General features: G+C 43.6%; 1 protein-coding gene across 2 annotated transcripts in view; it reads right to left on the bottom strand.

Moving 5' to 3' along the window:
• Window positions 1-3,179: 3,179 nt before the first annotated feature.
• The window catches only part of NT5C1A (5'-nucleotidase, cytosolic IA), a 32,596-nt gene continuing 11,318 nt past the window's right edge, over window positions 3,180-24,457 (bottom strand). For both annotated transcript variants that reach the window (XM_075264792.1, XM_075264793.1), the window contains 4 exons: window positions 24,183-24,312; window positions 20,061-20,183; window positions 9,467-9,651; window positions 3,180-4,895 (listed from right to left, as the gene is read on the bottom strand). In XM_075264792.1, coding sequence (XP_075120893.1) covers window positions 4,551-4,895; window positions 9,467-9,651; window positions 20,061-20,183; window positions 24,183-24,312 — 783 coding nt within the window. In that variant the 3' untranslated portion in view covers window positions 3,180-4,550. The remainder of the gene's footprint in view (window positions 4,896-9,466; window positions 9,652-20,060; window positions 20,184-24,182; window positions 24,313-24,457) is intronic.

Raw genomic sequence — 24,457 nt, 5'->3', positions numbered from 1 at the left:
TGGGGAGATGCCTCCTGTGAGTATTACTGCATTGTATTTATTGTAATACCACCACCCCTGCTGTCTTTGGCTGACGATCAAAAGATGAACATCACCCCCCCCCCCCCCGAACCTGAATCCGTTCTGTAAATCCTGTATGTTGTAATAATTCACCTGAATATTTACCTTTCCCAGCAGTCCTAGTCAATTGGTTACCTCTATGAGCGCTTGTGTTTCTTTAAGAATGTGTTCTTACCTGCTAAGCTTCCTTCTGCCAATCCCTGCCTACCTATGCGTATATTATATCCCAATAAGAAAAAAAATTCATCCTATGCATGTACTAAATCAGTAAACTTTATTAAATACACAAATACATGTAATTAAAAACACGAGGACCACAATTGGCAAAAATCCCAAAGCGGACAGTAACACTGATATACTATACAGTATCTCAATAAATAATACAGGGCATATGAAACTACAACTATGTGTTTTTATGTCTGGTATTCTAACCATACCTTACCTTGGCTTTGAAATGTTTAATTAACTGTTTTCTGATCTGTTCTTTGGATACATGCGTATTGTTTTGCAGTCTCTATGTCTGACATTCTGTCTGAGTCGTGCCTGTAATTCTGTCCTATATATCCTTCCATTATATTTGCATCCTGCTACTGTGTGGACATATATGTAGATCTACTGTGCTACCTAACCAGTTTGGCTCTGGGCCATTCACAAGGGTGTCATCTCAGCGCCCACCCCCCCTTTCCCTTTTTCACCCGTTAATTCCAGTATGGAGATGTGGTCATCACTGCAGGAAGACTCCCAGGTCACTACTTCTCAGAGTTGTCCCAGTATAGATTGCAGCTGGCCAAGGCCAGAAAGATATGGTGTGAGCAACAATCGGCCAGGCAAAGAGTAGTCAGGTATGGGCTGTAGGTCTGTCTCAAGCAACACAATAGCAAGGTCAAAAACGAGCTTAAAAGGTCAAGACAGGCAGCATGGGTTCACTGGTTGTGGTCAGACAGAGGTGTTACATGGGTGAACAATAGAACAGGGGTAGAATCAATAGAGAAGTTGGTAAACAGGCCAAGTCCATTAAACAAGGTATCGTTGCAAGAACTGGCTAGGTGAGATCCTATAGTGCTCGAATGCTGTTCTGATGACTTTTTCCCCCTATTTTTGTCATTAAATTGCTAAACTTTGTACTAAAGAAAAACTGGAGAATGTCTGACTTACATGGACCCATACACTACAATGGATGTGAATCGTCTACAAAATGGACTAAAATAGAGAATGTTTCCATTTTATTTTTCAATACACCCACAGTCTATGAAAAACAATGGACTTCTACTGTACATAACCAGATATAACTGGAGTTTGAATAAGCCCTAAGAGTGTGTATACAGGAAGGACCTCTGCTGATTTCCATTGACTTGGAAAGTCACTGTGAATTCCCTCAGCATAAATGTTGAAATCTTATCCACTTTGCTGCTGCTATAAGTGGTAGTAGATTATTCACCAGCAAATCCATGTCACATAATCCACTGTGTGTACTGTCATGTGTGGACATGCCTACAGCTATTTTTGTATGTAGTGTAGAAGAAGTGGAATAAGCAAACGTAGGTAGAGTAAGGGCCTGTTCACATGATGGAAAATTTTTCCACCGTGTGGTTTTTGTGGCCAAATGAATGGGCCTAAACAGGAGCGTGTCTAGTTCACACACAGTTTTTTGTTATCTGATTTTGACACGGACTCTGCCTCAAAAGCCGCCTGCCAAAACAGCTCCCATTGACTTCAATTTTGCCGCGGATTCCGCAGCTGACTCAGCTGCAGCGTCCACGTCGCGAGACTCCCTCCCGATTAGGCCCATTCATTCAGGCCTAATCAGGAGTGGAATTGCAGCTAGCCGCGCAGTATGTTCACATGCGGAATCCATTTTCCACCATGTGAACATACCCTAAGGATATGTTGCCATGGAGTTTTTTGCAGATTGAAAAATTCTGCTTCAGGAATTAGGACCTGGAGACTTCCCTTAATAAAATGCTCATAGTTTCTGATGTGGTTTTTGCAAAAAAAAAAGTGTCAATCAATGTATTAAAAACAGTGACAAAAAAAACAAAACACATTGTGTTTTTTTGCCTCCCATTGATTTCAATGGGTTTTTAAAGGCGGAATCCACCTGAAGATAGGTGATATCATTTTTTTTTCCTTTAGCTGAAAAAAATCAGCTAGAGGAAAAAACTGCTACCATTGAAATGAGCGGGAGGCGTTTTTTGAGACAGAATCTGCCTCAAAATCAGCCTGCAAAATACTCTGTTTGAATATACCCTAACAATATTTTTATTATTCAGAAATAATCTAAATGGTAAATATAAAATTAATCTATATGATGTATCCTAAATGATCCTAAATAACACATCAGGCAGGTGATTGTTTTTTATTTTTTTACATAGCATATATAATACTTTATACATTCAATGGTTTACATTCTCTGAAAGGCCATACATTCCATTGCACAATCCAGGTCACATAAAGGCACAAAACGCTCAGTGGTGAAAAAATATTTAGTCAGATGAAGACATATATAGATTGCCATTCATGTGGCTTCACTATTCAGCCATCTGTTGTTTACAGGGGCCTGTTTCTTCCTATGGATATGATCTATTAGAGAATACAAATGTCATACAGAGGGATTTTCCTCTCTTCCCTTTCTACTCATTTGAGCCTGTGAGAAGTGTATTCCCTGCAGTGGATTTGAGTCCTCCATCCATTACATGAATCACCATTTATCTGAATGACTTCCATGTAATAACACACTTCTCCTTCAGGCCAATTTTTTTTTTGAGCCAAAATCAGGAGTGGATTGAGGAAGGGAGAAGTATAAGAACTTTTAATAGAGTTCCCATTCCTTTTGTAGCCATTCTTGGCTTTGGCTCATAAAAAACGCAACAAAATCTGCAACAAAAAAAGCTGTGTTTCCACAATGCTTGGCCTCAGCCTTAGGCTTCCTCTAGACTGGCCTTGTTTATCCCTTGTTTGGGAGCCAAACTAACTACTAACTAGATGTCCATCAAGTGATGGCTCCAATGGCTGCATTCTAAAAGGGATTGTCTGTAATTATGTTTTATTCCATTAGAGTTCATATTCAACATGATACAATTTGGTTGACTTCTGTGGGTGAAGGAGACGATATACAGTAATAGGCACCAAAAAGTTTAATGAAACCTATAATGTTTTTAAAATGCAAAGAGTCACAAAGTGCTACACTAGTGGGCTACATACACAAAATCCCTGTACTGAATTTACAGAATAAATATCAGAGGAAAACACTTCCAGGGTAGCTCACATATGTAAGAATACTTACAAACATTGACACAGTGATAGACATTAAAATCTCACATTCCATCAGTTAGAAGTCAACTGATCAATAGACATAAAATTCTAAGCCCTCTGTAAGGCCTGGTTCACATCTGCATTTGGTATTCCGTTCGGGGAGTCTGCTTAGGGACCCCCCGAATGGAATGCTGAACATGTTGACAAGCGGTGAGTTTATGAAAGCACATGGACCCCATAGATTATAATGGGGTCCATGTGTTTTACGAGTGGTGTCTGCACAGAACATGCGGAGAGAAAAGTACTTCATGAACTATGTTCCTCTCCGCATGACTTGTGCGGACACTGCACTGACCCCATTATAGTCTATGGGGTCTGTGTACTTTCACTGCTCACTCCTTGTCACTGTGTTCGGTATTCCGTTCGGGGGGTCCCCAAAGCGGACTCCCAAACAGAATACCGAACGCAGATATGAACTAGGCCTAAGTCGATATGACAAGAGGCACATTTTTTAGATGCTCATCCAAACAGAAGTAAAGGTGCTTTTCCCATTCTTTGATAATACATACGATTGAAATAATAGCAACTGTTGCTTACAACTTTGTCAACATATTCACGATTACAGTTGCAGATCCTGGACATTTTCATCTTAATATTACTAATAATATTTATTGATGGTTTTGCAACTAAACCACCTGGGGCTGTTTCTCTGTAGCGTGTGACTACATACGCTAAATGTAAGCAAACTTGATTTTTTTTAAAGACTGGTAGAAAATAGTTGCGCAAACAATAAATTGTTTAATCACATGCATTATCAAAGCAATATCAAAGTCACAGTAGATGAAAACAGAAGCACCCCGCCACTAGAGAGCTCTAGTGGTCCCCTAATGTGTGGGTGCAAGTTTTGGTGCATCATATGCTAATTAAGGCACTCAAGCCCTTGACCAATCTAATGCCCAAAGAGGGATCTACCTATACAAACGTATTTATAATGGAGAGTTTCGACACTTTAATTAGCATATAGAACAAGTGCACTCATTGGCCTCTGTTTGTCATGGCATATTATAATATCCTGGGCATCCACTTATTACATTCCTAAATTAATTCACAGCAAATAGCCCTGTCGCCAAAGTGTACTGTAATACATGGCTCTGAAAGTAATATATACACTTGTGTATGTCAGATATAAGATGGATTCCAGGGTGGTGAGGCAAACAGGACAAGATTTGACATCAGTCTCACTTTGTGTTTTTATTCTTGTGTCTTTGTGCCACACCATAAGGAACATGCGCTGCTATAGTTCCCATCTCTTGGGCACCCTCTATGTGAAACATCTGATCATCGAAGAATATATGTGGGCGTATTTTTTCCAGCATAGGTCCTTTAGGTGCTCCAGCCAAGAACAAAGCTTCATCAGTCTCAAGACCCCAGCTACGTAAGGTTTTTAGCGCTCGTGCCCCAGAACTGGCTGCACTACGAGCTGTAACCAAATACGTGCGTATTGGGCAGTTCATTCTCATTCCTTTTTGATAGAATTTCTTCTGTAATTTCCCTAGAGCTTCCAGAAAACCCTTTAATGGACCCTGAGGATAAAAGAAAATTAATTACTAAAAGGTAATTATCAAATTAACAAAAAAAAGTCATTGAGGCATTTACAGGGTCATCAGACATGGTAGTAAGAAAAACATCAAAATGTAGCAGAATTGTGAACTGGAAATGCCCAAGAGCTGAAAAAAGAAAAAGCAGCTGTCACCAGGATCAATGATGTACATGACAACTGAGCTAGAGGCTTCACCCTGAGGCCATGAGGCACATTTATAAAAGCTGTCACAGAGAGTTTTTTGGGGGTAGGCCGGAGCTTAAAATGGCATGAACGTACACCGTGTTGATAAAGCATCTGCCTGACAGTTTTTGTTAGCTGTCAGTTTTCAGCTTGTAGATGTACTATAATCTTATTTGACCAGACCTATCAGTTACTTGAACATTCTGGAATGTTTTTTAACCACTTCACGAATGGGTCATTTTTGCCTGGTTCAACACCAGTCATTTTCAATTTAGTTTTAGTTTATTCATTTATGAAAGTTATAACTTTTTTTTTTTGTTCAGGTTATTCAAATAAATTTTATGTCTTGTGATAGATTTTGATTTATTTATGCAATCTTTTATTTTTGTATGTTTTTTTCTTTATTTTAAAATCTTTTTTGTTTGCTGATTTCCCCTGTAACTGTAGTTGACACATTAGGATCAGTTACAGAAAGAATAAACCCTCGTAGGACTCACTTCCTGCAGTCTGCAGTCCCCTGGCACCTGAACATCACGTGTCCGATGATTCAGGAGAAGGACTCAAGACGGCAGTTTCTACTGAGTGCTGTGTACACGCCATACCTACCTTCTCTTAAGGGGGCCTGACTGTTACTAATAACAATACATTTTATTTATAAAAAGTTAAAAACACCCAATTTCAATTGTTCTTTTGCTGCAGTGTGCATGAGATACTCCAAAAAGGGCTCTGGCGCCCGAGGACCCACACAAACCTGGAGCATTCCATATCACGTCCCTGTCAGTGAAGTCCTGGGCCACCTGGAGGGCTGAAGGGGGAAGCAGGGGCGGCCATGGGCAGGAAATGGGGACCAGTAAGTAAATAGGGCCTGTTACCTGCTGTAGTAACTCCAGCAGCTAATAGCCTATTTAAAAAACAAAAGCAGCAGGGGCCCACTAAGCCCCCTATGGTCATGGGCACCATAGCTGCTGCTATGGTGGTAGTTCTGCCACTGGGTATAGCTTAGAATTTTGGGTCCCACTTGTAAACTTTCCCAGAGCCCCACTTTGTCTAAAACCGAACCTGACTGGCATAGTCTGCAGCATTTAGACTGATAGATGAGCCTGACGGCTGCATTCAGGATAGATTGTAGAGGGGAGAGTTTAGTAAGGGGAAGACCATTAAGTAGGGAATTACAGTAGTCAATCCGGGTGAATCCTTGCAACAATAGAAGTAGTACAGTACAATATAGTAGTGAATCCAGGCGACAATAAGGGTCTTTAATGTTTCCATGGTAAGTAAAAGGTGGATTCAGATATTTTTGAGGTGGAGGTGACATGAGCATGTGAGTGATTGGATATGGGGGGTGAAGGAAAGGTCTGAGTCAAACACAATCCTGAGGCAGCAGGCATACTGCCTAGGAGTTATAGCAAGGCTGGAGACCAGAGCGGAGCATAGTGAGGAGGTTTTGGTGGTCAATAGTGTCAAATACTGCTGAGAGTCCAAAAGAATTAGGACTTTTTTCTCTGCAATTTTTAAGCGGAATGATGGACAGAATTTCCAAATGGGCAATGAGTGTAGATGTGAATCCAGCGCGTATCACATTGAAAGCAATAGGGAAAAAAGCAGCCCATTCATTTCTATGTGGAGCGCTTGTATGCCGCCTCCCATAGAAAGCAATGAGATCTTTTTTAACGCCACTGATTCGGAACGAGATACATGTTCAGAATCAGTGAGCGTATACTCAGTATGAATGCACTCTTCGAGTAAAATTAGCTGTCTTTCCCACAGCAACAAATCACAGTGCAGCGTTTTCCAACCCAGTTTAAAAATATAACCTGAACTCTAATTGGTTGCTATGAGCAACAAATGCCTTTTAATTTGCTTTAAGACAGGTTTGATAAATGTGCCCCACTATTTTTATGATTTTGATGCTCATTATGTACAAATTGTGGCCCTTTGTTGGGAATAAACCGCTAGCCATCACAAACTAGCAATAGACTTCTATTTGTCTTGTATTTCTGCTGTATGATTAACATTCTTGGCTTTCTGATTCTGACTCCTTACTAGCTGATAAAAATCCACTTATAACCCACTTGTGTTCCAGTCACGGTAACTTGAGTTGAATGAATTGTGAAGTGTTAATGAGTACATTAAGTGTAATAATCTTGTGAGGGTAGGATGTGGCTGAAAACCACAAAGACACGCAGTTATACTGCAAAGTGTTGCAGTTTAGGAACTGGATTATACATGGTTGCATGGTTTTGTATGTAAATATGCTGTTTACCAGCAACATTTTGTGACCATTGACAATCAATTTAAAAAGGTGCAGACATAAGGCAAAACCACATCTCAGTGAGGCTTTTGGCCGCACACCTGTGTTGTGTTACACTAGGTTCACACTAATGTTCGGGTTTCTCTCCTTCGGGTCCGCTTGGGAAACTGAAGAATGGAAACGCTATAAAAAGAGATTATCCGCGGACTATAATAGGGTCTGCTGGGTTTCTGCCGACAACAGCGGAGAGATAAGTCCTGCTTGCAGAACTTTTCTCTCTGCCTATTTTAAACAGAATAGGGGACGGAGTGACTCTAGAGTTAACCCTGTACTGCACATTATCAAGTGAAATAATCCAGTCACTATATTTTATGCCTCCTAACTGTCATCTGCCTTGGTGCTTGGCCAAAGATCTTACACAGATCTGTAATTTATGATTGCTAGAGGCCCTGTACAGTTACATGTTGCCCAGCAGTGGCCCTTTACAGTTTAATATTCCACAGCAGTGGGCCCACAGTCTAATGTCTCCCTCCAGTGGCCACCAGTTAGTACTTACTACACTGGAATCCAGTGCTCTTGGAGCAAGAGAAGAGAGCAGGTGGTGCTGGTAAAGGCTTAGCAGAACCATATCCTCAATGTGGGGCCTCAGACTAAGGGTGAGTTCACACTACGTAAACGGCAGCTTATTCTGAACGTAAAACACGTTCAGAATCAGCGGCATATAAAGCAGTTCCCATTCATTTCTATGGGAGCCGGTATACGAGCGCTCCCCATAGAAATGAATGGGCTGCTTTTTTCACTACGAGCACTCCCATTGAAGTGAATGGAAAGTGCCCGCGTGTACGGCTCGGCATGATCAGAGCTAGCCGTACACGCCAGCACATCCCATTCATTTCAATGGGAGTGCTCGTAGTGAAAAAAGCAGCCCATTCATTTCTATGGGGAGCGCTCGTATGCCGGCTCCCATAGAAATGAATGGAACTGCTTTATACACTGCTTATTCTGAACGTGTTTTACGTTCAGAATAAGCTGCCGTTTACGTAGTGTGAATGAGCCCTAAGGGTGCATTCACACTGAGTATACGCTGACTGATTCTGAACGTTAAAACATGTTCAGAATCAGCGCGTGCAAAGCAGAGCCCATTCATTTCAATGGGAGCCAGCATACGTGCACTCCCCATATAAATGAATGGGCTGCTTTTTTCCCTATTGGTTTCTATGTGATACGTGCGTGTTTTAACTTTCAGAATCAGTCAACATATACCCAGTGTGAATACACCCTAAGATTGTCATAAAGTAAAAAATATGCACAACTACACAAAACAATAATTACAATAACGCAAAAATAAAGCGCCATGTTTTATGAAAATAAAGGCAAGAATCATTTATATAACCTAATTAGAAAAATGGTTGTGTAGCTTACTCACAACCCAGCATATCAACCAGACCCTGCAGATAGGGTTAGCTGTAGCAAGCAGTGTTTTTCTCTTGTGAATCAGTGCCTCTATTACCAACATAAAACCAGGAAAATATCTATTTGCATATTGACAAAAACAATGATATTTCACCAATGAAAAAAGGAGGCAATGGGCGCGCTGGTCCAAACGATTTTCTTTAGTTATCACATGACGCATTTCCAGTATACAGATCTCTTTTTTGAGAAAGGGACCTGTATTCCCGAAACGTGTCGTTTGATAAATAAGGATATTTGTTTAGACCAGCATACCCATTGCCTCCTTTTTCTACTATATGGATGTTCCTGATGGCTAACTGTGGTTTGAAGCGTTCCTGAGGCAGACAGCTGCCCACTAGGGTCCATCATTGTACAGATTTCATCCTGTTACATGCCTAAATAGTGGTGTGAACTAATTTTCACAACCGCACAATGTGAGCATTCTAACTTTGTTTTTTGCATTATTCACCATTCCATCCACAGTATTACACTATTAGCGCTTGGCACTGTTATGTGTGTTTTTTCTTCTCAGTATCTCACCGATGGAGGCACTGATCCACAATGGGAAAACACTGTTTGACTGAGGTGACCCTAAAGTAAATATCTGCTCGGCTGTGTTGATATGTTGAATCCTAGTGACAGACTCCCTTTAAAACACCTAGTGTTACCTGTGCCAGTGGCTTGTTCTCATAAGCTTTTTCATGCTCAAAGAATTTGTCCAAGCCGTGTTCTTTCACAATCTGCTCTGACTCATCAGAAAATAGAACAGCATCTCCATCAAACGCCACTCGTAGTTGTTCTTCATTAATAGACACATTGTGACTTGGGTTGAAAATTGTTGCGGCAGCAATACCTGGTGTCAGAAGAAAATTTATAGACATTAAATTGTTAAAAAAAAAAAAAAAGGCCAGTTTTAGGCTGTGTTCACATGGAGGAATTTTCCACGGATTTCAACCCCAAATCCAGAGTTGTTTCTTCCCAGAATCCGCCTCCCATTGTTTTCAAAGGCAGGCAGAGATTGCGCAGGGACACGGAAAAAAGAAGTATCCTGCTCAATCTTGCCGCAAATGGAGTCCCCAACTCAAGACTCCCTGCTGATTAGGCCCATTCATCTGGGCCAAATCAGCAGTGGGACTCTGCGACAGAATGCCGATGCACTGCATCAGCATCCCATCGTGGCTAGACCACAGCGGTGGAAAAAGAAGAGGAATTCATTTTCTGCCGTGTGAACACACCCTTAGATGTTATTGAGGTACACACTGTATGACATACTCGGTTGAATGCAGTATATAACTTCTAAGAGAGGCAGAGTACTAAATTAGAAGACATTACCAGAGGAAGCAGGCGCTAAACACACATTGAGGCAATCGGGGTCCCCTTCAGCTCACCACAGAAATTAGAGTCACAAGTGCTATTTTATGTGTTATGTTTAATGGTGTACTGTTTATTTATTAAGGCAGAGGTTTCAAACTTGGCCAACCAAATGGGCAATGCAGAGGAAAAAAATGAAGTAGATGGGCTACATACCTTTTAAATTCTATATATTACCAATTATTTGTAAAATAACCCCAGCAGTGGCCCTTTACAGTTTAATGTCCCCTAGCAGTGGCTCCACACAGTTTAATGTCCCCTAGCAGTGGGCCCACAGTCTAATGTCTCCCTCCAGTTGCCCCAGTTAGTACTTAATACACTGGACAGCACTCCAGTGTACCTATAGCGAGAGAAGAGAGCATGGGGTGCTGGGAAGCAGAGAGGTAAGTATCTACACTAAAGATGCCCTGAGCTTGTGGCCTTGAAAATCGAGATGATTTAGAACCGGGTCTGGTGTTCCTTTTTTCCCCGATTCTGCCAATACAGATGGATCAGCAGAACCAGGGAGAAGGCCGAGGGCAACAAAAAACAGAATCGGGGGATGAATGTTTGAGAACCTTGTAATAAGATGTAGGCATCTCATTGGTTATGAGGCCAGGATGCATGGACATATCTGCAGTAAATAGTTGGTTTGGATCCAATGTATTAGTAAGTTTATTACATCTAAAGGAAGTGGCAGGGGCGTAACTACCAGGCTAGCAGCGGTAGCCACTGTCACAGGGCCCGGTACGCCCCTGATTTATTTTTAATAGGTCGATACATGCTAGAGATTTTATGTCAAATGATCGCCTTTGGGCCCCACCATTCCTAGTTATGCCACTGGGGAGTGAACTGAAAGTGGAGCTGATTTGTTCATCCCTGTAGTTGTAGAAGGGTTTATATTTTTAACCATCCAATCCCAAAATAAAGGGAGACTGTTCAGACTCCTAGCACAGCACCTAGCACCTGCTTCTAATCCACAGCTCGGTACCAGGCAGAGGTCTGATTACTGTACTATAACTGTAACAACCTGTGAACCTGTGTGTCTATATTATATGATCATGGACTGTATATCACATGACTATGGACTAATTTTTATCTGCTGGGAGTAAGAAGAATGAATTACAACAAGCAGAGATCTAGAAAACTATGAGGAATTGATATAGCTCTTTATTATACAAACAATAACATTTGTTTTTTAATATTGATTTGAAACTGGACAACCCCTGTAACTAACCTTTATGTGGCTCTTGCCGCCTAAAACTCATGTATCTCAAGTGGTCTGGATACATTTTCTCACATATTAAAATGAAGAAAAACATGGAAAAATAAAAACAACAGAAAAATAAAGATCACAAAAAAGTCACAAAAATTATGTGAATAAAATTTTTTTATGGTCCTTAAAACGCCATGTCCAAATAGAAAAAAAAATTGAAAATGTGTCCAGTCCTAACCAGGCAAAATGGCTCATTTCAGAAGTGGTTAAAGCCTGCCACAAGTTCAGACCTTATTCCTTCCTCATCCTTGCATATATGAAAAGGAGAGGGAGATGGCAGTCTTGAGGCAGTTAGAAGCACCAGTATACACTTCACTCAATTGGTCCCTGTGCCAAGCTGACACTAGCTATCAGCTAGCACTGGGATAAAGTAGAGAGGTATGCCTCACCCAGGGGCGGATCCAGGGCCGGGCGAGCCGGGCAACCGCCCGGGGCCCCGCGCTTAGCCCGGCTTGCGTGTGTAGGTGCGGTGACGTCATCACATCACGCTTACACACGCAAGCTGGGCCGCAGCTAAGCAGGAACTGAGGTCACAGCTCCTGCATCGTGTATGTGACTGGAGTGAGAGAAAGGAGCGTCGGGGGAACGATGGAAGGTGAGTGATAGAAGGTGAGTGTAAGTGTTTGTTTTGTATTAAATATTAAGGTGGAACATAATGAAGGGGGCCCATGAACCTGGGGGGCAAATGAAGGGGAGGGGGGAGGAACGGCATGACAATGGGGAAGATGAAGGGGGTGGGGAGAGAACGGCATGAAACTGGGGACAGAGATGGAGGGGGCCCAATGAAACTGGGGGGCAAATGAAGGGGAGGGGGGAACAGCATGACACTGAGGCAGATGGAGGGGGGGAGAACAGCATGACACTGGGGCAGATGGAGGGGGGGAGAACAGCATGACACTGGGGCAGATGGAGGGGGGGAGAACAGCATGACACTGGGGCAGATGGAGGGGGGGAGAACAGCATGACACTGGGGCAGATGGAGGGGGAGAACAGCATGACACTGGGGCAGATGAAGGGGAGAGAACGGCATGACACTGGGGCAAATGAAGGGGGGGAGAACGGCATGACACTGGGGCAGATGAAGGGGGGGGATGGCATGACACTGGGGCAGATGGAGGGGGGAGAATGGCATGACACTGGGGCAGATGGAGGGGGGGAGAACAGCATGACACTGGGGCAGATGAAGGGGGGAGAACGGCATGACACTGGGGCAGATGGAGGGGGAGAACAGCATGACACTGGGGCAGATGAAGGGGGGAGAACGGCATGACACTGGGGCAGATGAAGGGGGAGAGAACAGCATGACACTGTGGCAAATGAAGGGGGGGAGAACGGCATGACACTGAGGCAGATGAAGAGGGGAGAATAGCATGACACTGTGGCAAATGAAGGGGGGGAGAACGGCATGACACTGAGGCAGATGAAGGGGGGAGAATAGCATGACACTGGGGTGGATGGAGGGGGGAGAACAGCATGACACTGGGGCAGATGAAGGGGCGAGAACGGCATGACACTGGGGCAAATGAAGGGGGAGAGAACGGCATGACACTGGGGCAAATGAAGGGGGGGAGAACGGCATGACACTGAGGCAGATGAAGGGGGGGGATGGCATGACACTGGGGCAGATGAAGGGGGGGAGAATGGCATGACACTGGGGCAGATGGAGGGGGGGAGAACAGCATGACACTGGGGCAGATGGAGGGGGGGAGAACAGCATGACACTGGGGCAGATGGAGGGGGGGAGAACAGCATGACACTGGGGCAGATGGAGGGGGAGAACAGCATGACACTGGGGCAGATGAAGGGGGGAGAACGGCATGACACTGGGGCAGATGGAGGGGGAGAACGGCATGACACTGGGGCAGATGAAGGGGGGAGAACGGCATGACACTGGGGCAGATGGAGGGGGGAGAACGGCATGACACTGGGGCAGATGGAGGGGGGGAGAACAGCATGACACTGGGGCAAATGAAGGGGGGAGAACGGCATGACACTGGGGCAGATGGAGGGGGAGAACAGCATGACACTGGGGCAGATGAAGGGGGGAGAACGGCATGACACTGGGGCAGATGAAGGGGGAGAGAACAGCATGACACTGTGGCAAATGAAGGGGGGGAGAACGGCATGACACTGAGGCAGATGAAGAGGGGAGAATAGCATGACACTGTGGCAAATGAAGGGGGGGAGAACGGCATGACACTGAGGCAGATGAAGGGGGGAGAATAGCATGACACTGGGGTGGATGGAGGGGGGAGAACAGCATGACACTGGGGCAGATGAAGGGGCGAGAACGGCATGACACTGGGGCAAATGAAGGGGGAGAGAACGGCATGACACTGGGGCAAATGAAGGGGGGGAGAACGGCATGACACTGAGGCAGATGAAGGGGGGGGATGGCATGACACTGGGGCAGATGAAGGGGGGGAGAATGGCATGACACTGGGGCAGATGAAGGGGGGGAGAATGGCATGACATTGGGGCAGATGAAGGGGGGAGAACGGCATGACACTGGGGCAGAGACGGGGGGGACATGAAACTGTGGGCAGATAAAGGGGGAGAATGGCATGAAACTGGGGACAGAGATAGAGGGGGGGGACATGAAACTAGGGGTAGATGAAGGGTGTATATGAAAATGGGGAGAGATGGAGGGGGGACATATAATTTACGGGTGACTGTAGGAGGATTATACTGTGCGGAATCACATGAAAAATTAATGAGAATGGGCAGAGTCAACATAAAAGTGGGTGGGGCCTAATTTGCTGCGGCGCGCTGCGCGTAGGGCCCCGCCAAAATCAATTGCCCAGGGCCCAGCAAACCCTGGATCCGCCACTGGCCTCACCACACTGTAAACCATGCCACACAGTGTATGAAGCACTACTCAAAAAAATTACATCAGAGTACTATGAGGGGTATGATCATATACTGAGGTTGGCACCTCTGGCACATTTACCTGGCACAGGGCTCTATAGTTTAAACATCAAGCAGTGCTGCATTAGGCAGTAACCTCTCTGTCTCTTATCGACCATGGAAAGTTGGTCACATGCATGAAGGAACTAGGGGGAAGTGTGAGATGTGACATCCTAGTGTCTGGGCCATGAGCTATTCATTCTAAAGTGGATGTTCATTTATTTCAATGAGGCTTGAAATTGAGAAGTGTTTTTTCAATAAAAAGGCAGGGCTATATAAGGGGCATTCTCTTCCCTGCGTACTGCAGGTGACTCTGAATCCCGTGTTCAGCTTAAAATTGGATATCTTTACAAATAAGAATAACTCAGGGACAAGGATCACATTATAATGTAAGTTTAATCATTGCGGTTATGGTTTGCATTATATAACTATCATGTAAGGGTGCACATCCTTACAGTTATTGCATCAGACTCTGACACACTTCATGCTTGATTTCCCCCCCCAAAAAATCACCATACTGTACATAGAAAGTGGCCAACCCCATCATACAGTGGGGTAACTAGGAATGGCGAACTTTTGACATGGCCCCCCCGCCCCCCTTCCTGACCAACACCAAAGACCTCAACTGACCGACCAACCCGCCTTGCCACATTCCTGCGCGCTCTATTATGCCTCATAGTGGCCCCTGCACACAGTATTATTCCCATAGTGGCCCCTGCACACAGTATTATGTCCCATAGTGGCCCCTGCACACAGTATTATCCCCATAGTGGCCCCTGCAAACAGTATTGTCCCCATACTGGCCCCTGCACACAGTATTATCCCCATAGTGGCTCCTGCACACAGTATTATGTCCCTTAGTGGCCCCTGCACACAGTATTATCCCCATAGTGGCCCCTGCAAACAGTATTGTCCCCATACTGGCCCCTGCACACAGTATTATCCCCATAGTGGCCCCTGCAAACAGTATTGTCCCCATACTGGCCCCTGCACACAGTATTATCCCCATAGTGGCCCCTGCAAACAGTATTGTCCCCATACTAGCCCCTGTACACATTATTATCCCCATCGGTAAGTAAATAGGGTCCGTTACTCCAGCCAGTAACGGCCTATTAAAAAAAGAAAAAAAAAAACGCAGGGGTAACGGCTATCCCCTGGCTCCTAATGTCTCGGGCCCTGTGGCAGCCGCTACCCCTGCTACCCCGGTAGTTACGCCACTGCCATCATACACTGCCAATGCATTTGTCAAAAGCACAAAATAAAGGTATCCTCAGAATACATGTACCACAGGTTGAAAATCATGGTAATAAAGGGGTAAATATAATATTCTGCGAGGCTTATGGTAATAACTTTTGAGGTAGTGATGATTAGACCAGAAGGTGGTATATTTTCAGAATGGAATTAGCATATACTGCTGTGAGTTGTGCTACTGAATCTGGTACTATGGCTTTCCAAATACTGAATTTTAGGCCACTGATACCTACCAGTTTCTAGTTCACTCACTATAAAATCTAGTATTGAGTATCAACTTGTTACTACCATAAGATAATGTGAAATAACATGAGCGCAATGTTATGGATATGATGACCCAATTGCCACACAGACTATCTGCTGGTTCATATCTTTGTTCTTGGAAACGTTTCAGCGTCACTCACTAATGTTTGTAACAGTGAGCTACCAAAAGTAAATCTATACTTAGCATTTACTTTCACACCCAGATGTCCTTTCATAGTGTTTGCAATATGAACTACTGTTGACGGAAGGCTCTTGACCGGTATTAATAAGGCATTATTGAATATTGTATTGACATACACTTAGCCTACTATTACTACTTATTCTTGACTACTGCAAATGTAGACTCTCAATTTCCTTTCCCTCCTCTATATATGTCTGTTGTTTCATTAGAAGTGCTTATTGTTATGCTTTGTCAAGCTACCAAAATAAAAATGGAAAAAAAGTATTACAGGTGTCATTATTATGGAGTAAGTACATAAATCTCAGCTAGAGCTAGACTTTCTTGCAACCTGGGGCAAAGGTTAAGTTTGCCATCCTCTAGTTAAGTACTCTGACCAAGACAAGGTGGCTTACTGGTACTCCGACTGACATTCAGAACCTGGGGGATATATCCTTGTTCCCCCTTCCCTCACTATGCCCCTACTTAAATATTAGTTAGGACTATTGAGGGCTCTGCTTCTGTTATAGGTTTACTGCAGCTGCCATTCTTAAGTGGTGTTCACACTACCGCCGCTGTCCGCCCAGTGGTTTCCGTCGTAAACCCCAGGGAAACTGGGGGACAGCTTGCTGGCAGTCAGCTTTAATACCCATTCATTTGTGTTCATGCAGAAAAAAAACCGTTTGGAGGTGGAGAGGCCGCATATGAACACCGGCCGCATACCAACACATTGCATTTGCTATAATGAATATAAGGCTGTAATGAATATAGCAACATCAATATTTATATAATGGATATTTGCACATCAGACTGCTTGCTATGATGAATATAACACTGATGAATATAGCATCAGCAGAACTATGCCATCAGGGATGCTCTGAGAGGGCGCACATATCAGCGGTTCATCCCATCGGGGGACACTCATTTTCTTGTTTCTGGTGTACTGACAATATATCTAGCCCTTTATTTTTCTTTACTGATTTCATGGTATGAATAAAAGTTAAATTTTAGGTATTTTGTTGTTTTCGGTCATAGTCTAGTTTCCCATGTCTGGATCCCTTGTTGGAGGAGTACTCTTTCTACCATTACACGTACCCATCTTTAGTGATAGTTCAATATCTTATTAATGGGGGTCTGCCACCCAGCACAAGTGAGCACTCTGGCCTCTTTACTGAATCCCATATATTGCATAGGGTCTGAACTTGGTATTGCAGCTCAGTCCCATTCACTTGAATAGGTTTGAGCAGCAGACAAACCATGTGATGAATGAACGCGATGTCACTGGACTGTGAAGCGGAAAAAGCACTTACCCCTGCAATTTCAAGCAACTGATCTTTGGGGCTCCTGGATGTCGGATTCCCACTGATCACATATTGATGGCCTATTGAAGAATTGATAATCAATAGTTAACCCCTTCCCGACATCCGTCGTAGTAGTACAGCGCATGCCGGGTGTTAAACTATAGCGGCCGCCTGGGAGCCGGGCCGTTGCCATAGCCACCAGGTGTCTACTGTTTTACACAGTAGACAACCGGCGCTAATGTTTCCGATCGGTGCCCGGACCAATCAGAGGCATTAACCCTTCCGAGGCGCCATTTTCCCGGCGGTGCCTTGGCACCACCATTTTCTTTGTGATTGCCGGCACCCGGAGTAAGCTCCGGGGCCAGCGTCACGTTGCTATGACAGCCGGGAGCCTTGTGAAGGCTCCCTGGCCTGTCGTTCTATTGCAGGCTATGCTAGATAGCCTGCAATAGAAGCGCCGGAATTTTGCAATGCATTGCAATTCAAGACCCCTAGGGGGTCTAACAAATGCAAAAAAAAAGTTTAAAAAAAGTTCAAATAAATATTAAAAAAAAAATAAAAAATATTAAAAGTTCAAATCACCCCCCTTTCCCTAGAACACATCTAAAAGTACTTAAATACTGTAAAACACATACATGTTAGGTATCCCTGTGTCCAAAATCGCTCGCTCTACAAATCTATAAAAATATTTTTCCTGTACGGTAAACGCCGTAGCAGGAAAGAGTCAAAAGTGCCAAACCGCCGTTTTTTCTTTTGATAAAAATTTTAATAAAAAGTGATCAAAGCAATAGCAATTCCCCAAAAGGTAGAAATGAAAAGTACACCCGGCCCCGCAAAAAAAGACGCCTTATGCATCACCGTACACGGATGTATAAAAAAGTTATGGGTGTCAGAATATGGCGACTTTTATAAGAAATATTTTAAAACACAGTTTTGGATTTTTTTAAGGGGTTAAAATATAAATAAAACCATATAAATTTGGTATCCCCTGGAATCGTACCGAAACATAGAATACAGATGACATGTCATTTTGGCTGCACAGTGAACGCCGTAAAACCGAAACCCGTAAGAAAGTCACAGAAATGCATTTTTTCTTCACATCCCCCCCATTCTGAATTTTTTTCCAGCTTTCCAGTACATTATATAGAATAAATAATGGTGGCTTCATGAAAAAAAATTTGTCACGGAAAGATTAAGACCTCATATGGCTCTGGGAGCGGAGAAATAAAAAAGGTATCGCCATGAGTAAGGGACAGGCGTCCCGAAACGCGCAGGCTAGCTTCTAATGCCGTACACACATATGCCGTAAGGTTTTTTTGTGTGTGTGTCTGTGTTTACCACTTATTTTTGTTTTGTGTCTGGTGCTATACCAAAGGCATTTTGGATGTTTTAATATTTGGAAATAAAAGTTATTTTTTAAAGAAAATAAGAACATAAGACATCGGTTCTGTTGTGCTGAAAAAGTTTTTTATTGTGATTCTAAATAAAAAAGTTATAGGGTTTAGAAGGAGGGGAGTCAAAAACGAAAATCGAAATATGCCATCGGCGGGAATGGGTTAAAGGGATTTTCTGGGCAGAATTTTTATTTTTTTTTTAATAAAGGTCTGTTAGTGCTTGCAATGGGTTAAGAAGTGAACCTATATACCTTTAACAGGGTTTGGTGTGATTTCTGAGTGTCTCTGGTTGCTGCTGCATCCTCGGGTTTATTTACATGCTGTAGCTTCCTGTGTAGCTGCTGCACTAACTCTCTCTCACTCCTACATTCCCTCTCCTTGTCTATCTTTACAATAGCGATCCTGCCCATTACTAACCCCTCCGACCCTCCCCTATCTCTCTTTATAATAGCGATCCAGCCCTTTACTAGCCCCTACCCCCTCCCCTGTCTCCCTAGCTAACCTATTCTGCCCACTACCAGAAGGCAGGAAGACAGGGAGGAGCAGTCATAGACACAGGAAGGCTTGGTAAGTATTGCAGGGGATAGGGGGAGGGGAGAGTGCTGGAGACGTTCCGTTTCAGAAGCAGTGAAACGGGAACATCACCGGATTATCAGAAAGTGATAAGTGAAAAAGTGAAAGCGAAAGTCACATGACTGCTCCAGGGATATGGTTAATTACAGATTTTTTTCAATAGAAGTAAATTAGAAGTTAGGCGGGGGGAGGGGTTTAGTGTCGGTGTTAATTTTTTGTGTATCCTGGACAACCCCCGGGGTGCTCCCTTAACATATTTAAAATACTTTTCATGGACATTTAATTATACATGCCATAAATAAATATATACATATTTGTGCAAATGGGGGTTTAAGCAAAAACTTGTGCAGAAATGCTGTAGATAAAATGATAACTTCCACCCTATGGGGGAATTTTCAACACATTCATGCCAGTTTTCTGGTGTATATCTGCAATAATGTGTTCCATCTTTGTTGCAGGGTCCTTTCTTGCACTATAAATGCGACATATACCCTGTTCTGTGACTCCACACAACATATTTATTATAACTCACTCTGATTCTCTGGCAAGAGTTATACTGGAAATCTAAGCCAGTTCCTGACAGTTCCTGGCATGTGTGCGGGCGCCTGATTTATTAAGAGGCTGGAGTATCTTAATAAATTAGGCATGCCCTGCGCCTGTTCAAATGGATAAGGATAGGTCATGTTAGTCTACTTATCTTTACATATCAGATACATGCTTTATGTTTTTTATGTACAGATGCACTTTATCAAATATTGGGTTTGCACACAACTGATTTTTTTTACTTACCTTCTTCTATGGCCTCCTGTACTTTTTGAGCATCAGATGAGAGATATAGATTTGTATGATATGCTTTTAGATAGCCAATAGGACTGTTACCACCAGTCATACAGAATCGCTCAATAAACAGGTCTAAAACAGGAGAAAAAGCAAGAAAGTAACTGCAATATAATATTACAAACCTCATATTTTAATGGCATATCTAGGATTATAAAACATGGCTGTCTTTCAGAAAGAACTCCACTTCATTTTCTGAGGAAGCGACATCACATCCGTTAAAAAAGACTGAGTTGCATTATGGCCAATGGACCAATGGATGTGATGTCACCTCCTGGAAGTGGAGTTCTGTCTGAAAGAAAAGCAGCCAAGATTTCTAATCCTGAATAATCCCTTTAAATCAGCTTTTGACTACTTATCACCATATCAAAGGAATTAAATGAGTTTGCACATTTTTAGATACATATATGAAAAAAAAAACAGTTTACTGGTTTTAGGTTGGCTTGGTTTTATTGATTTCAGAAAAATTGCATTGAAACTGTAAGAGTTTGTCAAGCATGCAGTAAGTGGCATAAGACTAGTGTACTAGAATGATATGAATCCTTTCTCCTTTATTTACTGTAGTAAGTAGTCATTTAGTAAGTAAGTAATGTTATAAGTGTGGACTTATAGTAATAAAACGAATGGTGATGTTAATCTGGGTCATAACAACCGCTATCAGGCCAGGACTTGCAGCCATAATATTGGACTCACAAATGTACTCAAGTTACCCTGATCTGAAGCCTAAAGAGTAGAAAAAAAACAATATAAAATGGGCAGTAAAATATTTGTCACTTTTGTTAATGCCTTGCAAATTATATTATACCACTCAATATAGAGACAAATAACCATAAATCTATCTTTGAATTATAATATGCATTTTACAATTATCAATACAGATGATTAAAGTATATATTAGATTAAAACATATTACTCCACAATACTTAGAGTGGATTATAAGTAGCATTTTCTGCTATGCTATTATACTATGGACGTTTTGTCTAAGACCTAATCATTTCAAGAGATATTTTTTTTTCCCAAAAGGTCAAATTGAGTGTAAGAGTAAGGGAATTGCTAGTCGAGCAATTCTCTAGTGATGCGGCAGAAACCAGGAAGAAGGGAAGACAGAGACAGTGAACCCCCCTGCTCCTGCTTACTTGCCTCACTGCCCTAGGCGGCAGAGGACAACTGGTCGACAAAGCCTTCCTAGATATACGTGGAACACAGAACAAGGCAAAACAAACAACACAGAAGAGGAGTCAGCAAGCCAATGGTGAAAGCCAGAGAGACAAAGTAGTAAAAAATCGTAATCCAAAAGAGTAGTCACAAGGAAAGTCAAAGGTCAGAAATCAGAAGTCAGTAATGCAATAAGAGAAGCGGGAAGCTAGCGAGGACAAAGTCACAAGACAGAGTCAAAATAGCCAGAAAATCTGAGAGGGCTGAAACCTGTATATAGGAGGCCCAGGACATGCCTCAGACTTGATTTGTAGATAGGCTGTCAATCACACTGGCAAGGCTAAGATTAACTATAAGGCTGAGTTCACACGGGGTATTTTGGTCAGGTTTATGAGGCCGTATCCGCCTCAAAATCCTGACTAAAAAGATGGCTCCCATTGAAATTGTTCTTTTTTCCGGGAGCCGTTTGTTCCAGCTCCCGGAAAAAAGAAACGACATGCTCATTCTTCAGGCGTATTCGCCTCCCACTGCACTGTACCGGCATCCAGTCGCAGCTTCCCGTTTTTTGGTCCAGAAACTGAGACAGCCTCCGCCTCAGTTTCCGGACCAAAAAACCCCGTGTGAACCCGGTCTTAGATGGACAAAGGGAAACAAGGTGCAGCAGATGAGTGTGGTGGAAATTCAATTACAGAGGAGAGGAAATAGGACAGAGCTCAATAAAGCAACAAAAAACTCTGAGCAAAGAATCAAAATGAACATGCCTCCTGCGCCACAGAGTGCAAGTGGAGGGTGGTGCAGAGACCCGAACAGGCAGAGACGTTAAAGTAAGTTTCATACAGTGCATCAGTCAATAGCTAGAAACAAAAAAAACTGTGTCACAAGGCAGAACTCCAACTTGTAGTCTTGTGCACATTTACAAGTAAAACAATTCTGTAGTGCATTCATGTTACAGGCTGTAATATGGCCACAAATTCTATTCTGAGCAGGTTTCATGACTAGCTCCCTTTGATGCTGCTCATTTGGGTCAACATCTGGAATGGGATTAACATCCAGAATACAATCCATTTAATGCAAATGCCTTATGGCTATCTGAATATGTCCTTGTCTATACTGAACAATAGTGAAGTATAAAATATCTAACTTTTGAAATATTCTATGGTTTGTGTAATGAATGTCTTAAACCAAAGTCCTTCAGTGTTTTGTACAGATGGAGGATTGGCTCTAATTTCTGCAGAGTTTAATATACTCTAGGTTTACCCTGAGGAAGATCATAGTCTGAGTAAACTTTGTATGAATTAAAGGGATAAAAACAATTCCATATATATATATATATATATATATATATATATATATATATATAGATATAGCAGTTACCCGCGACTTCGTCTTATATGTGTTGTCCCCCCATCTCTGCCTCCAGTTCCTTGTCCCCCCCATCTCTTCCCCCTAGTTTCGTGTCCCCCCATCTCTGCCCCAGTTTCTTGTCTCCCCATCTCTGCCGCCAGTTTCTTGTCCCCCCATTTCTGCCCCCAGTTTCTTGTTCCGCCATCTCTGCCCCCAGTTTCTTGTCCCCGCAGTTTCTTGTCCCCCCATCTCTGGCCCCAGTTTCTTGTCCCCCCATCTCTGCCCCCAGTTTCTTGTCCCGCCATCGCTGCTCCCAGTTTCTTGTCCCCCCATCTGTATCCCCCCATCTCTGCCCCCAGTTTCATGTCCCTCTATCTCTGCCCCCAGTTTCTTGCCCCCCGATCTCTGCCCCCAGCTTTATGTCCCCCCATCTTTGGCCCCAGTTTCTTGTCCCTCCATCTCTGCCTCCAGTTTCTTGTCCCTCCATCTCTGCCTCCAGTTTCTTGTCCCCCCATCTCTGTCCCCAGCTTCATGTCCCCCCATCTCTGCCCCCAGCTTCATGTCCCCCTCCTACATCGGCCCCAGTGTAGTAGCACTCAACTTGTCCACGCTCCCTCGCCATTGCTTTCTCCGCTCGCTCACTGCATATAGTTTTCGGGCTGCTGCCTGTGTGTGTCCTATATGTGGTTGCTATGATGCCGGGCCGTGCTCTGCTGCATCTACGACACACACAGGCAGCAGCGAGCGAACTATGTGCACTGAGCGAGCGGAGACAGTGGCGGGGGAGCGTGGCCAAGTTGAGTGCTACTACACTGGGATCGATGTAGGAGGAGGACATGAAGCTGGGGAACGTGGTTGATCCCTGGGGACACCCCCCTCCCCCCGGGACACCCCCTCCCTGGGACACCCCCTCCCCCTGCTGCACTGACCTGTATGTGGAGTGTCGGGTGTAGCAGCCTCCTCCGTCCGCGATGTGTGCAGGTGGCCTAGTATAACTGCGGCTCCGGGACGATGTGGGCTGCCACCATCTTGTTCACGGTGTCCCTGCTCAATCGGCATGCCCACATTCAGCCCCCAACCTATGGTGCCGCAGACCTGGCTGTATAGCCCGCCCACAGCCTGCCATGCACCAATAGGAGGTGCGTGGACAGACCAGTGCTGGCAGAATGCCAGCTTCTACAGCTGAGCCCGGAGGGGTCTTTGGAGGGCCACGGTGGCAATTTGGGGTGATGGCACAGACAGCACATGGATGATATCTATGTACTGCCCGTCCCTCCATGAACCCATTAATTTTCTGGGTTTAAAATGGACAAGAATAGGACCTGTCTTGAGTTTTTTCCTAAGCTCTCGGCCCCCTACACAAGGTGTGCATAAGGCCAAAAAATAAAGGTTGCGACAATTGATTCATTTGTGAATATGATTATTATGTTAAGTTAGACCCTGCTTTAATATTTTATGCCAGGGAGAACTTATACATATGCATTTACTAAGACTACTAAATCTTCTATTATTACACCACTGACCATATGTGTCCTACATATCAACACAGTAGCATTATACTAAGCACATACTTACTGTAATGGTTTATAGTATTAATAAGTCTGACTCCAACTTGTGCATGGTTGTTGGTCATCAGGACTATATCAAACAGATCCTCACTGTTCGGGTATAGCTCGCGTAGCTGAGTGTTAACAGCTTCTAGGGCCTGGCATAGAACAAAGACAGACAGACAGAGATTAATGCCTAAAAGTGAGAAAGGGAAATACAGAAATAGAAGTTTATAGGTGATAACCTTGGGAAGACAATATGCTTGCCAAGTCTTCCAATTTAGTGCATATCCACCCTACTTG

Source organism: Leptodactylus fuscus, chromosome 2 (genome assembly GCF_031893055.1).
Source record: "Leptodactylus fuscus isolate aLepFus1 chromosome 2, aLepFus1.hap2, whole genome shotgun sequence".
In the NCBI taxonomy this organism is placed as follows: Eukaryota; Metazoa; Chordata; class Amphibia; order Anura; family Leptodactylidae; genus Leptodactylus; species Leptodactylus fuscus.
The sequence above is the reverse complement of the archived record's forward strand: the minus strand, read 5'-3'. Positions and strand labels throughout refer to the sequence as shown.